This window comes from Hevea brasiliensis, chromosome 10 (genome assembly GCF_030052815.1).
Source record: "Hevea brasiliensis isolate MT/VB/25A 57/8 chromosome 10, ASM3005281v1, whole genome shotgun sequence".
NCBI classification, from domain to species: Eukaryota; Viridiplantae; Streptophyta; class Magnoliopsida; order Malpighiales; family Euphorbiaceae; genus Hevea; species Hevea brasiliensis.
In genome coordinates, this window is record NC_079502.1 from 97,765,978 (window position 1) to 97,780,745 (window position 14,768).

Genomic DNA, 14,768 nt, shown 5'->3' on the forward strand with positions numbered 1-14,768 from the left:
CCTTTGAAGCTTGACCAAATCTTAACTAAAACCTTTCTTTCTTGCTTTCTACATGCTTCCCATGGTGTGGAGAATAACTTTAGTTAAGGGAGTATTGAAGGATCATGGCTTGATCATGGGAAATGGAAGCTCAAATGTGAGACGGCAATGGAGTTTGGGAGAGAATTTGGAATTCGACAATAAAGGATGAAGGAGATGAAGGTGATGAATGGCTGTCCACATTTGTCCACATATGCTTATATGGTCTCACTTAGTGTCCCATTAACTTATATTAAGTATTTAATGTTCCAAAGTTTTCATAATTCAAATTACTCCCCCACATTTTTCCTAAATTTCATTACATATTTAATTTCCTTTTTCATGGGGTTCCCAAAATTTAATACTACTTATTATTCATGGACATGTAGGTCATAAGTCAACTTTAGGTATCAAATGACCATAATGCCCCTATTTGGGTTATATTCCTGATTTTTTGGTAACACCGAGTTTTGTCATTTTCTTGATTTCTTGTTTCTCTTTATACTAATTAAATAATTTTTCTTTGATATTTCTAATGACATTTATACTTCAATAGATGTTCATTTAAGTCTTAAAAATATTTTCCAGGATTCCTCGTAGTCTAGGGCTAGTCAACGGTCCATGCAGCAATTTCTCGGTGTGATCACCCATCGCTAAGGTTTTCGACTCGTTTAACTTGGTTACATTTCATTGCTATTATTTTTCCTTTATTTTTCTTGTATTTTCTTTTCTTGTATTTCATTACCTTATCTCTCCACACTAATATTTAAATATAATTCCAAGCATCCTAATTGTCCGGACAGACACTGTCACCGGAACAGTAGAACGCACTACCGAACATAGAGGTGTTACATCAAGGGTATTTGGCATTGGTGAGAGATAAATCTGTAAAAGGTGTCAACATGGAAAATGTTCCTGTTGTCAGAGAATTCATAGATGTCTTCCCTGAGGAGCTTTTAGGGTTATCACCAGGAAGGAAAATAGAGTTCTGCATTGATGTTGTGCCGGGTACAAACCCCATATCAATACCGCCTTACAGGATGACACCAACAGAATTGAAAATGATTAGATCAAAATGTTGATGCATACATGCTATGAACACAAACTTCAAATCCTAAATCCTAATGTTACTTAAAAAAAAAAAAAATCAAATCCTAATGTTCATTCCAATTAAGATAAGTGCACATTGTAGACTTATAAAAACTAAGAATTAATTCATTTATATGAAAATTCTTTTTTCGATTCGATATATCTCATAAATTCAATATATTATGTATTATATATGTGATGAGATTCGTATAAATATACTTATGCTTAAATTCATGATGGATTCCTTTCATTTATTAGACTTCCCATCTAGTAGACCATTACCACATAAGATATTCATTGTCAAATCAAATATGCTTCCAAAGATAAAGTTCATTCTTAATTAACTTGCTCATTCTCAATCAAAATTATATATATATATATATATATATATATATATATATATATATATATATATATATATATATATGAATGAGTGTGCATAGACTTATAAAAGCTGGCTCATCTTAATAAAATTGCCATTAAAGAGTGTCTCTTCCCAGAGCATACATGCATATTTATTTTCGATAGAACAAGGTCACCATAGAGTTAGCTCCGGATTAAATTATACAAATCAAATTTTAAATTTTATGAAATATTTAGATTTTAAATATTTGAAATTTTATATAAATTAAAATAAATTATAAATTGTTTTGAATTAAGAAATTTCAAATTGAGACAATAAAAAAATAATTTTATTAATAAAGCAAATTCTTCAATAACAAATCCAATACAAATAAGAGTCAAAATCCAACACCCCACAATCCTAAAAAGTAATATAATCAATAAGAAATACTAATGCACTGAGAATAATAATAAAAAAAAATTACAGAGTTGATAAATTCATAAACCCAGAAAAAAAAAAAAAAAAAGAAAGAAAAGAAGCAAATGAGTATTATCATGAATTTCTTGGATATCAACAAGGGATATGATCAGTGAACCATTTAAGTATTTTGAAAGGCAGCTTTATGAGATCCACTGCAAAATTCACCAGACCAGCACAACATACACAACATGGGCACAAGCAACTGAATATAGTCCTGCCATTGGAGAAGAAAAGAACAGAGATCAGTCACCCAATAAAGCTATTTAAACACAAATTTATGAAAATATGTAAAATTATGATATGGGGTTTTTCTTCTAAAGGATCAAAATTAGTAGTGAAAAGGGAAAAGGGGAAAGAAAAATTTTCAGATTTGGAAGAGAACACACCCAATGATCCAGAGAACAGCACCAACAAGAGACAAAAGCAGAGCAACCAAAGCAAATGGCAGGCCCAGCAAGAACCCCAATGGTCTGCAATCTCCCATTTCTTGCAAACTCTTTCTTCTTCGTCTCTGTTTCGAAGACTCGATTCTTGGAAGAAGAGGAAAGAAAGAAAGAAATTTATATAGAGCGGGCAAGCTTCGCTGTGCTGAAATTTATTCAAAAAAGTAATTTTGAATATCTAAATGTGATGTTAAATAAGCCCTTAATTTAATTTTTGAGTGTTGTAATATTATAATATATTCCGTTTATCTTTAACAAGATTTAAGTTTTTAATTTTTGAGTTTTATTTTTATTAAGAGAATAATATTTCTATTAAAATTTTATTATTAGCCAAATATTTATCAAAAAGATTCAATTTAAATTTAAAAAAAATTAAATTATTATAAATATTAAAATTATAAAAAAATACTAAATTTTAATAGAATAATTATTTATTTTTTAAAAAAATAAATAGTTATTGTCGTGATTTCTTGATTGGGACTCTAACAATTGCTTGGAATCAATAGACAAGAGAAATGAGATCAGCGACTTAATCGTCACTCCAACGCTTAAAACAGTAAATTGTCTAGTTGAACATTTTAGCATTGCTCTTTGCTTCCAAAAAAAGGATTTTTATGGGATTATTTATTCACTTCTGCACAAATGAAAGACACAGGCTTAAAATTAACCCAATTTTAACATAATAATGCTGAAAGAGATTTATAAAATTATCAAATTTAAATTCTAGTCTGAAACTAAATAAATAAAAAAGGACAATATAAAATATGCTTACATGAAAGAGAAATATTTAGGCTTTGTTTTGAATAAAATATTTATAAGAAAATTATTTAATTGAATTTTTACATAATCTTTATCTTTTTTTTAAATGAATTTTTTGAAATTAAAAAAAATTAAATTCTTTAAATTTAAATATAAAAATTAATTAAAGTAAATTCTTATAAAAAATTGATTTTATTAATATATAAAGTTTTAATAGATGCCAGAATATTTTATGGTACCAAATACCTTTCAAGAGGGTTGAAATGGTTAGATCAAAATGTTAATGTATACATGCTCTAAACAAACTTCAAATCCTCTAAATCCTAATTTTACTCTTTTTTTATAAAAAAAAAACCCAAATCCTAATGGTCATTGCAATTAAGATAAGTACATATTGTAGACTTATAAAACCTAAGAATCAATTGATTTATATTAAAAGTCTTATTTTAATTCGATATATCTCATAAATTTAATATATATATATATATATGACTGAGCGTGTGTGAACTTATAAAAATTAGTGCGTCTTAATAAAATTGCCATTAAAAAGTCTCTCTTTCCAGAGTATATATTTTCGATGGAACAAGCTCACCATAATTGATTAATTCAAATTATCTATTAAATTATTATACAAAAATAATTTCAATCAATTTATGAATAGTGAATTGTTTCCAATCAAAATGTTATTATTTTTTTTAAATAAAACTTAAATTATACGAGTCAATATAATAATAGACTTAGCTCCGGATTAAATTATACAAATCAAATTTTAAATTTTATGAAATATTTAGATTTTATATATTTGTAATTTTATATAAATTAAAATAAATTATAAATTGTTATGAATTAAGCAATTTCAAATTGAGACAATAAAAAAATAATTTTATCAATAAAACAAATTCTTCAATAATAAAAAAATCCAATACAAATAAGAGCCAAAATCCAACACCCCCACAATCCTAGAAAGCAATATAATCCATAACAAAAACTAATGAAATTACAGAGTTAATAAAATCTATAAAACCAGAAAAAAAAAAAATGAAAGAAAAGAAGCAAATGAGTATCATCATGAATTTCTTGGATATCAACAAGGGATCTGATCAGTGAACCATTTAAGTATTTTGAAAGGTAGCTTTATGAGATCCACTGCAAAATTCGCCAGACCAGCACAACATACACAGCATGGGCACAAGCAACTCAATATAGTCCTGCCATTGGAGAAGAAAAGATCGGAGATCAGTCACCCAATCAAGCTATTTAAACACAAATTTATGAAAATCTGTAAGATTATGATCTGGGTTTTTCTTCTAAAGGATCAAAATTAGTAGTGAAGAGGGAAAAGGGGAAAGAAAAATTTTCAGATTTGGAAGAGAACATACCCAATGATCCAGACAACAGCACCAACAAGAGACAAAAGCAGAGCAACCAAAGCAAATGGCAGGCCCAGCAAGAACCCCAATGGTCTGCAATCTCCCATTTCTTCCAAACTCTTTCTTCTTCTTCTTCGTCTCTGTTTTGAAGACTTGATTCTTGGAAGAAGAGGAAAGAAAGAAAGAAAGAAAGAAATTTATATAGAGCGGGCGAGCTACGCTACGCTGCAGATTCCTAAATGTACAGCGACGCGGAAGCGGAATACAACTACTACAAAAAATTTTCACGTATTGACCAAAGTAGCCTCATAAATTTGAATTTTCTCGTAAAAGCTTGTGGGTGTTTTGGGCATGCGGGGATTTTTGAAAGTTCGTGCCTGTTATCAAGGGTGACAAGTCAGAATGGACGACGCGGACATGACTGAGTCGCTATTTTTTATTTCCTTGTTTACCCTCGACTTAAGAATTTATTTCTTTCTTATTTTTTGATTCTTTAATATAATTATTAATAAATAAAATATATTTAAATTTTAGTTTATCAAATAATTAAAATTAAATTTTAATTTTAAACTAATTAAGATTTATTATATAATTTTATTTACTCTATTTAAAATTAATTTTATATTATTCTTAAAAATTGATAATAATTTTTACTACGAATAGATTTTTTTTTTTGAAAAATTTATAAATTTTTTTATTATTTTATTAATAAATTATATAAATATTAAATATATTTATATTATATTATATTTAATAAATAAATATATTTTTATTAAGTATAATTTAATATTTCTGTTACACGTGAGAGCTGTGCAGATAAAAGAAAACAAATAATTTTCATGAAAAAGTCACGATTTCATGGCCCAGTTTTGAACTGAGATTCGGCCCATTTTCTTGAGATTTTATATTTTATGGGCCTGATTTTATCTTTCTAAAAGCCCCAAATCATAAAAATATTAAGTATCTATTTTATATTATAATTTAAATAATAATTAAGATTAAATATTATTTTAAATATATTAATTAAAATTAATTTAAAATTAAATTTAACATGTCTTAATAATATTATTAACCTTATTGGCTAAATTTATTTTAATTTTTTTATATATATTATTTGTTAACTTTTCATTCTTAAAATTGTTAATGCATGTATATTTATAAATTAATATTTTTATTTCTTTCTTATTTTTTGATTCTTTAATATAATTATTAATAAATAAAATATATTTTAATTTTAGTTTATCAAAAAAATAAAATAAAATTTTAATTTTAAACTAATTAAGATTTATTATATAATTTTATTTACTCTATTTAAAATTAATTTCATATTATTCTTAAAAATTGATAATAGTCGAGGTTATTTTTTACTACGAATAAATTTTTTTTTTGAAAAATTTATAAAATTTTTTTATTATTTTATTAATAAATTATATAAATATTAAATATATTTATATTATATTATATTTAATAAATAAATATATTTTTATTAAGTATAATTTAATATTTCTGTTACACCTGAGAGGTGTGCAGATAAAAGAAAACAAATAATTTTCATGAAAAAGTCACGATTTCATGGCCCAGTTTTGAACTGAGATCCGGCCCATTTTCTTGAGATTTTATATTTAATGGGCCTGATTTTATCTTTCTAAAAGCCCCACTTCATAAAAATATTAGGTGTCTGTTTTATATTATAATTTAAATTATAATAAGATTAAATATTATTTTAAATACATTAATTAAAATTAATTTAAAATTAAATTTGACATATTTTAATAATATTATTAACCTTATTAGCTAATTTTATTTTAATTTTTTTATATATATTATTTTTTAATTTTTCATTCTTAAAATTGTTAATGCGTGTATATTTATAAATTAATATTAGTCTATTATAATAAAAAATATAGATAAATATTTTATTAAAATTGTCATGATTTTTATAGTAATTTATTTTTATCATTAATCAACGTGTATATATATTTTATCTCTGACAAAAAAATTATAATAAAAATATAAGGTTAAAATTATATAAATTTTCATTGCAAAATATACAAAATATAAAATATAATTACTCACCACTATAATATATATATATATATATATATATATATATATATATATATATATATATATATATACTTACGTATTTATTTATGTATTTATGAGTGTAAAGTGTACATACACGTAAGAATCACATAGAAACAAAATAATTATCACCACAAACCCCATGAGAGAAAAGACAAAAAGCTTTGCTTCACATCTTTTGCTGCCATTTTCCTTCTTAAAATATCATATTCAGATCTTTAATGACGCATTCTCCTCTTAATTTTATATACCAATGCTTATTACTAAAATAATATGAGGATAATTTTCGCACAATGTCTCTCAATTTAAGTTGTTATTTTAATGTCATTCTTTAATTTTATTTTTTTTTATTTTTTAATTTTAATTTAAATAAATTTAAAATTCTTATGACTTGTAAATATAGGTTTACAGATTATTATTAATAATAAAATAAAATATTTCTTTTCTCGCATAATCTGTCTTCTAGTTTCACCTTTTTCAATCAAAATTTAGTATATTTTTAATATTTATATTAAACACCACTAATTACAAAATTATTTTTATTATTTATATTTTTAATCATTAAACACAATTATTAAATTAATTTTTAAATATTAAAATTTTTAATCATTAACTCTTAACTCTTTAAAAAGTATTAAAATTTTTAATTAGGAATTTACTAATCATTAAATTTAACTCTTTAAACAGTATTAAACTTACTATTACCTTTCATCAAGATCTTAGGTTTACTCGAATTGAAATTGAAAAATTTTTAAGAGGGTAATTGAAATTGAGGTATGATATTAAAATAAAATCTTAAATTGAGGAATAATCAATGAAAATTACCTAGCAACTTGTTAAAGCAATTAATAAGGATTTTCATATATGCTAAATAGAATTTTGGGGGGTGTGAAGTGATAAATTATTGAAGAGGGATGGTAGTGATATAAGCAGTATAATTTAGGAACCACGTGTGAAACTAAGCTCAAAAATTGATTAGAGGCTTAATTAAATATTAGTAAAGCTTAAAATTAAGTATTCTATAAAAAAAATCTTAAATTAATTATTGTAATTAGTCATAATCACTAGCTTGTTTAATTTGTGGTATCCATTAGCTCCACAATTCTTCAATCCTTTTCTTTTAGTTGTGATACATATAAAAATATGAAATAGTAAGAAAGTATTTTTTTTATATAAATTTAATATATTCCAAAAAATAATTGATCTATGAATACCATCTAATCATTAAAATATATAGAATTCATCCCATAGTTGATAAAGAAGTTCATTTAATTAGCCAACACAGTATCAGCAGCTAAGCTTATTTATTTTGAAAAAACAGGTAAGCTTATTTTTAACTATATGATACAATTAATAATTTTAATATGGTAATTGGATTAGGGCAGTGGTACCACTAGTCACATGTCTATTGACCTAATACTTCCACTATTAACATATATATAATTTTATAAAATATCCTAGTTAAATCGCTTCTTAAATTTTTCGAATCAAATTATAATTCAAATATTATATATATATAAAATAGAAGCCATACCATAATATGATGATAGGTTTCTAAGAGATGGACTCGATTTGGGTAGTGATCGATCGACAACTCTGGTAAGTAGGGTTGTGCATGGTTCTAAAATGTTTTGAATTGAAGCGAAGAATTATATAGAAAACCAATAGAAACTGTATCGATTTGAAGTTATTTTGATATTTTGACTTGGTTTGATTCTAATTTTTCATTAAGAATCGAATTGGAACCATTTTGGAAAATTCCTAATTTTTAATACTTTTTGGTACTTGGTTTGATTTTCTCTTTTGGAAAATGAACCATTTTGATAATGATCCTTAGATTCCTAATAGCAACATAATCACCAGCAACAGCAATTATTGCTGCTTTGAGGACCCATTTGTGTAACATGTATGTCTCCATCTATCATAAGGACCATTATAATAATGACATCTCTTTGTCCTCATCAGTGTATAAACATCTCCATTTCGGTGTGTGTATATATATATATTGCTTTCCTCATGGTCCAGATATATATCCATATTCAGGCTCCACTAATTGACCCTCCAACGTTTACTTGGAATTTGCCCTTTCAGATTCTTATTTACTACCATCTCCTTCATGACTAAGGCTAATCATTTCTTGCAACTCACATAATATTGCTAAACCTGCTAACCTAACTTCTAACTTATAAAAGAAATAAAGAAAGAAAGGCTAATATATACTCTTCTTTTTCCCTTTTCATATAATTTCAATATAATACAAATTAAAGCTTATTACTATACTATTACTTTTTTTTAAATTCTTCATAATTCTGAATCCAATTAAATTTTAATAAAATTTTGAGTGTTAAAATTAAGAAAAAGTTGAAATAATGGTTATCTAAATGTATATTGTTGTCATAAAGAATTTGATGGGGTGTTTTGATGGGGTGTGTGCGTGTATATATATGTGTGTGTGATTTTGTCAATGTTGAAGGTGGAATGAGAATGAACCAATGAAACAGACAAGCCAAGTTGAAGAAGAAGAAGAAGAAGAGTATCTATTAAATGTGGCTATAGTTTTTTCACTAAATTAAAAAATTTTTGCTTCACCTCATCAAAGGTACTGTGTTTTTCACACATATATGTCATTTCTTGAATTGGTTTATGGTTTTGGACTTAATTTGTGTAGAGGAAAATAAGCTAAAATATTTCTTTTTTTTTTTTTGTCAATTGTCATTGTTCTTGATGAAACATAGATTTATTGATGTGAATTTGTAATTAAATGTCTGACATGAAAGATATTTTACAGTGAGAACAGTATGAGTAGCAAATGTAATTCATAAATTTATTGCATATATATTGTATATGGTTTAATTGTGACAAATTAGAGGAGGTGGTTTGGGTGAAAGTGATGTCACTTCCATTATAGGAATGGACAAGCAGTACCAGACGAGCTTGAAAGTGATCTGTCCCCCCACTGCTTTAATTAATTTATTTTTTATGTTTCCTATTTCCCTTTTTTTCTTTAATAAAATCATTATAATATTAAATAAATATACTAAAATTATAGTAAGGTTTTGAATTTTAAAAAATATAATTAATTGTAATTTTCTTTATTTTTAATCATTTATAATTTTATTTAAAGTGAGGAATATTGAAAAAAAAAAAAAAACTGGCAGTAGCAGATGCAGAGATTATTAATTGAGAAAGGGATGGCCTTCCTAATAATCCAAAGAACAACTACGAACTGCAAAATCATTTTTAACCACAGAAATGAATACTTTTCAAATTCAATAATATATATGTATGCTTTGATTAATTGCTTCACTCACATGATTCCATCGCTTTCTTTTTCCACTGCACAAACAGATATACATCACCAACCCCTTACTAATCCATTTCTCAATTCACCCTCTTTCTCTTCCCCTTCCTTCTTTTTCTTTCTTTTTTTTTCAATATATATATATATATATTGCATGTAAAATAGATAGAAAATTAAATAAAGTTCACGAGCACTTTCAAGAATTTAAAATGCAAAAAAAGGGCATCCACAAATTCAAAAATAACACAAAATTACACGATCATGAGAAGCAAAGTGAGAGCAAAACAAAAGCATTAAAACAAACAAATCTTAGAGATCTCAACACAAGTTGTGGTTGATATCCAATCTCACCACACTCCTACTTGTTACACACTGCAAAACAAAAACCACTTTAACATATAAAAAACTCTCTTTGTTGTCGCCTCCCCTCCATCTTCCTCCGATTTACCGGAAAAAAGAAAGGAAAGAAAGAAGGAAAGAGAGAAAGAATATCACCGCACACACACAAATAAAAAAAAAAAATCTAACCCTTTCTGCTATACCTCCACTATATTACATGCAATATATATAGTGTAATTGCACCATATAGTATATGTCTGCTTAGTGGATATATCTATATATATAGTGTGCACTTCTTGATTTTTCTTGTTTAGTGGTATTTTTGTTTGGATTGATGCTAGCTGTGGCAAACTTGCCAAACACCACCACCACCACCGCCGCCACCACCAAAGATGAGAGCCAAGAACAGACGGAGAGTTTTAACAACGAAGACTTCCCTGACTTGCTTGAAAGCATCGATTTCGGCGATCTTTTTGCTGGCATCAATGATGGGGATATGTTGCCAGATTTGGAGATGGATCCTGAAATTCTTGCTGACTTCTCCGTTAGTGGTAGCGGCTCGGAATCAGAGATGAACATATCCGTGTCAAATGAAAAAGTGGAGGATAATCCGAGAAAAGATGAGGAAGATAAGGTTTCGGGTTCTGGGTCGGGGTTGGATTCGAGTTTGAGTACAAGGGGAGAGGAGATTGTGAGCAAGAGAGATGAATCCGTAGTGGTTAATCGAGTTTCTAAAGAAAGTGATAAGGGAAGAAAATCAACACAAGCCAAGAATAATCAAGGCAAGAGAAAAGTGAAGGTAATAAGAATTTCAGTTTATTATTAGGTTTTCTGTCTTAGTTTAAGTGTCAACAACAAACTGTTAAGTCAAGATTATTGTTAGGTCGTTAACTGTTTCAATTAACAGAAATTAATAGCTTTAAAATCAACCTCCCTCTCTACATATATCAATCTTTACCAATTTTAATGGGGACCAAAGAGTTCACGAGAATCATGTAAATATGTGAATTATCCAGAAGAGAAGACTCTGATTAGGGCTGTGGATCTCAACTACACGTGAATAAAAAAAAAAAAAGGATTGATTTGAGTTTTTTTGCACGCAGAGACGCCCATACACAGAGAGGATTCAATGATTTCTTGTTTCCAAGTGCTTGTTTTTTAGTGTGATGATGGAGAGATACTCTTGAATTGTGTGCAGGTGGATTGGACGCCAGAGCTGCACAGGAGGTTCGTACAAGCAGTGGAACAATTGGGGGTGGATAAGGCAGTGCCTTCGAGGATTTTAGAGCTTATGGGTATTGACTGTCTCACTCGGCATAATATCGCCAGCCATCTCCAAGTACATATTCCTTAGCACATGCTTCTAGCACTGTGTTTTTCTTTGGCATGCAATTTTTCATTCCTTGTTTCTTTTATATCAGAGAGGCGTTTCTTTCTAACAGAAGAAATCGCTAACGACTGAATTGGTGTCTTCTTGTTACTTGTTTTAATATGCATTTGATTTCCAAGAAAAATGGACAAATATATAGAAGTTAACATTTGATTTTAATACTTGTACATAAAAATGCTTTTAGATTAGATGGTTTTTGTTAGAAGATGCCCTTTGACATATTGCTATTATTAGAGTTGAAAAGATAGGTAAATTCCGCAATCAAAGTGTGAATCTTGCAAATATACTAAACCGCAATAAAATGCATTCAGGACTTGAATTTGAATAGATATAGAGATCGGAAAAAAATTGAAAATTTCTAAAAAACGATTGAGCTGTAAGCTTTTATTTTAATTACAGAAAATTAATTTTCATATATTGAAATCAAATCAATTTTTTGAATGATTTTAAAAGTATATTTTTTATATTAGTTTGATATATTTAGAATAAATAATAATGTGATACCTTTTAATAATCTCTAAAACTTTAATCTTTAATCGGTAAGAAAAGATTTTATTATTACAAATTAAACTAAACTCTATTTAGTAGTGAGTTATAAAATTTAAAATTTAATCTCTTGCATTATTAGACAAATAAAATATTATTAATTTACTAACCTATTGGCTTATGTAGATTTTTTTTTCTTTATGAGCATTAATTATATGAAACTTTATTTGAAGATAAATAAAATCTTGTCGAATGTGTGCAGAAATATCGATCTCACAGAAAACATTTGCTAGCGAGAGAAGCTGAGGCAGCAACATGGAGCCATAGACGGCAAATGTACGGAGCGGCTGGAGGCGGTGGCAAGAGGGACATGAGCCCTTGGCATGCACCCACAATGGGGTTTCCTCCAATAACACCTATGCACCACCACCACTTTAGACCCTTGCATGTGTGGGGTCATCCTCCCATGGAACAACCTTTAATGCAAATGTGGCCTAAACATCCAGCTCACTCACCATCGCCGCCGCCACCTACATGGCCTCCTCCACCACCACCACCAGCATTCGACCCTTCATATTGGCACCACCACAATCAGCAACGGGTAAGCCCTTCTTCTCCATCTGATCTACCAAAAAAAGAAACAGAAGAAAGTAGCTGTTTTTAAACTGGCATTATTCTGTGTCGTCCGTGTAGGTTCCAAATGGACTGATTTCAGGGACGCCTTGCTTTCCACAGCCACTGGCACCAGCGGTAAATAATAATTCCTTACTCTTTTGGACTCTTTAATGGCGTTTGTTTCTTTAGTTTTGGATCCTTGTATAGCACTGCTATTATCTTTCTCTTTTTTTATATCTAAACCAAATGGATGCATATCTGCAGAGATTTGCCACACCTCCTGTCACTGGTATCCCACACCATGCCATGTACAAAGTAGACCCTGGCATGGCAGTCCCAACTAGACAATTAGCATCATCAGGTCCCCATCCTCTCTTCGACTTTCATCCGGTGAGCCTCCATGCTTTCTTTTTCCTTTCTTAGTCCACTAAATTTGAAACTCGAAAACCTTACAGCCCACCTAATATGTTATTGTTACAACAGTCGAAGGAGAGCATAGATGCAGCTATTGGAGATGTTTTATCAAAGCCATGGCTGCCACTTCCTCTTGGGTTAGCACCACCGTCTCTTGACAGTGTTTTAGGGGAGCTGCAGCGGCAAGGAGTGGCCAAGGTACCACCCACTTCTGTTTGAAGTATCCTATAACATCCTTCTAAAGGCGGTTGTTATCATCAATGGTGTTTTCAAAAAAAAAAAAACCTAAATTTGACGACATTTCCTCTGCGCTTGGCGCATGCGTGCATCTAATCTACGAGTTTTTCTTCATAAATTTTTCTTTCTTTTCTTATCTTTTCTCCAGACTGAGAATTATTTTCTTGTTCTTGTTCTTGCATCAAGGACAGGATTGTGTATTAGCTTACTTAAGTGTTGTAATAAAGTACTTTTTAGAAAATCATTTTTGTAATGTTTCCTTGTATGAATATGAGTCTATATGAGGTTTTATCTTTCCAGGGAATTTTAGATTAATTATATAATTCCTTTGCCAATCTTCTAATTTCGACGTGGATGATCTACTACGTAGAAGATTGTTCACCCTAGATTTTTTATAAGCAAAATAATTCTATTAATCCCCAACCAGCAGGCTTTTTCAAGATAAGCAATAGGTGTAGCATGTTAAATGAAAAAAAAAAACTAGAATATTATTGTCTTACAAATATTTTATGATAAAATGTAATATGGATAATTCCTTTTATAATCAAATGAAATATTAATTATAAAAAAAAATCTTATTAATAAATGGAAATGGAAGTGAAGCTATTGATTGGATTGTTATATGTGTATGCTCTTGGCAATGGAAATGAAGCAGTTGGGGTCGCAGCTAGGACTTCAGAATAAGGGGAAGATGGATGGAGCTGGATTGTATTAAATAATAATAAGAAGAAGAAAAGCTACGTTGTATGAGATACAGGAGAGAGGGATGATCTGTTTTGTAAACTGCAATTATTAATAAAAGAAAATTATTTTATTAGCGAAGTTTGATACTCTAATTCATCTTTCTTAATTTTTAAGATGAAAGAAATATGAAGGTTTTGAGTTTAAATTTTTTAATTTACTTATTTTACGATAATTCACTTTTATAGTAAAAAAGATAGATAACTACCTCCCGTTTGTAAAGCACATCAGTTATTATTCAATCAATATATTAAACCTTGCTAGTGCTACAATTAGACATAATATAAAATATTGAGTTTATGGACAAATTTCACCATTATTATATTTCATATCATTTGATTACTTGTCTGTTAACCTTGTAAATATAAATGTGATTCAATTTTTGTAAAATATTAATTTTGTATTATATATATATATATATATATATATGAGATACATTAATATTACGTTACTTATATTTTACTTTAACTATAATAAGATCATTTTAACTTTAATAATAATTTAGATTCAAAATATCATAATTTTGAATACAACTTATTACTATTAAGGATTATAATATATCTTGTACTCTTATCTTTGATTTAAAGAAACATTATATATGATCTATATATTTTATGCAATGTTTCGAGCATATTTATCCATTCATTTTTAGAAAGTA

The 14,768-nt window shown here is 28.1% G+C and overlaps 3 protein-coding genes across 3 annotated transcripts; 1 reads left to right on the top strand and 2 right to left on the bottom strand.

The window, feature by feature from the left end:
* Positions 1-1,829: 1,829 nt before the first annotated feature.
* On the bottom strand, positions 1,830-2,466 carry LOC131169561 (signaling peptide TAXIMIN 2-like). The gene is made up of 2 exons (XM_058128747.1): positions 2,317-2,466; positions 1,830-2,144 (listed from the first exon to the last, which is right to left on the bottom strand). The coding sequence occupies exons 1-2, from the start codon at positions 2,412-2,414 to the stop codon at positions 2,021-2,023; spliced, it is 222 nt and encodes a 73-aa protein (XP_057984730.1). The 5' UTR covers positions 2,415-2,466; the 3' UTR covers positions 1,830-2,020.
* A 1,547-nt stretch (positions 2,467-4,013) lies between these two features.
* LOC131169562 (signaling peptide TAXIMIN 2) lies at positions 4,014-4,699 on the bottom strand. The gene is made up of 2 exons (XM_058128748.1): positions 4,512-4,699; positions 4,014-4,340 (listed from the first exon to the last, which is right to left on the bottom strand). Exons 1-2 carry the CDS (start codon positions 4,607-4,609, stop codon positions 4,217-4,219), a joined length of 222 nt encoding a protein of 73 aa, XP_057984731.1. The 5' UTR covers positions 4,610-4,699; the 3' UTR covers positions 4,014-4,216.
* Positions 4,700-10,068: 5,369 nt separating this feature from the next.
* Positions 10,069-13,668, top strand: LOC110665435 (transcription activator GLK1). The gene is made up of 6 exons (XM_021825554.2): positions 10,069-11,026; positions 11,426-11,566; positions 12,366-12,704; positions 12,797-12,853; positions 12,983-13,108; positions 13,202-13,668. Exons 1-6 carry the CDS (start codon positions 10,562-10,564, stop codon positions 13,349-13,351), a joined length of 1,278 nt encoding a protein of 425 aa, XP_021681246.2. The 5' UTR covers positions 10,069-10,561; the 3' UTR covers positions 13,352-13,668.
* Positions 13,669-14,768: the final 1,100 nt, after the last annotated feature.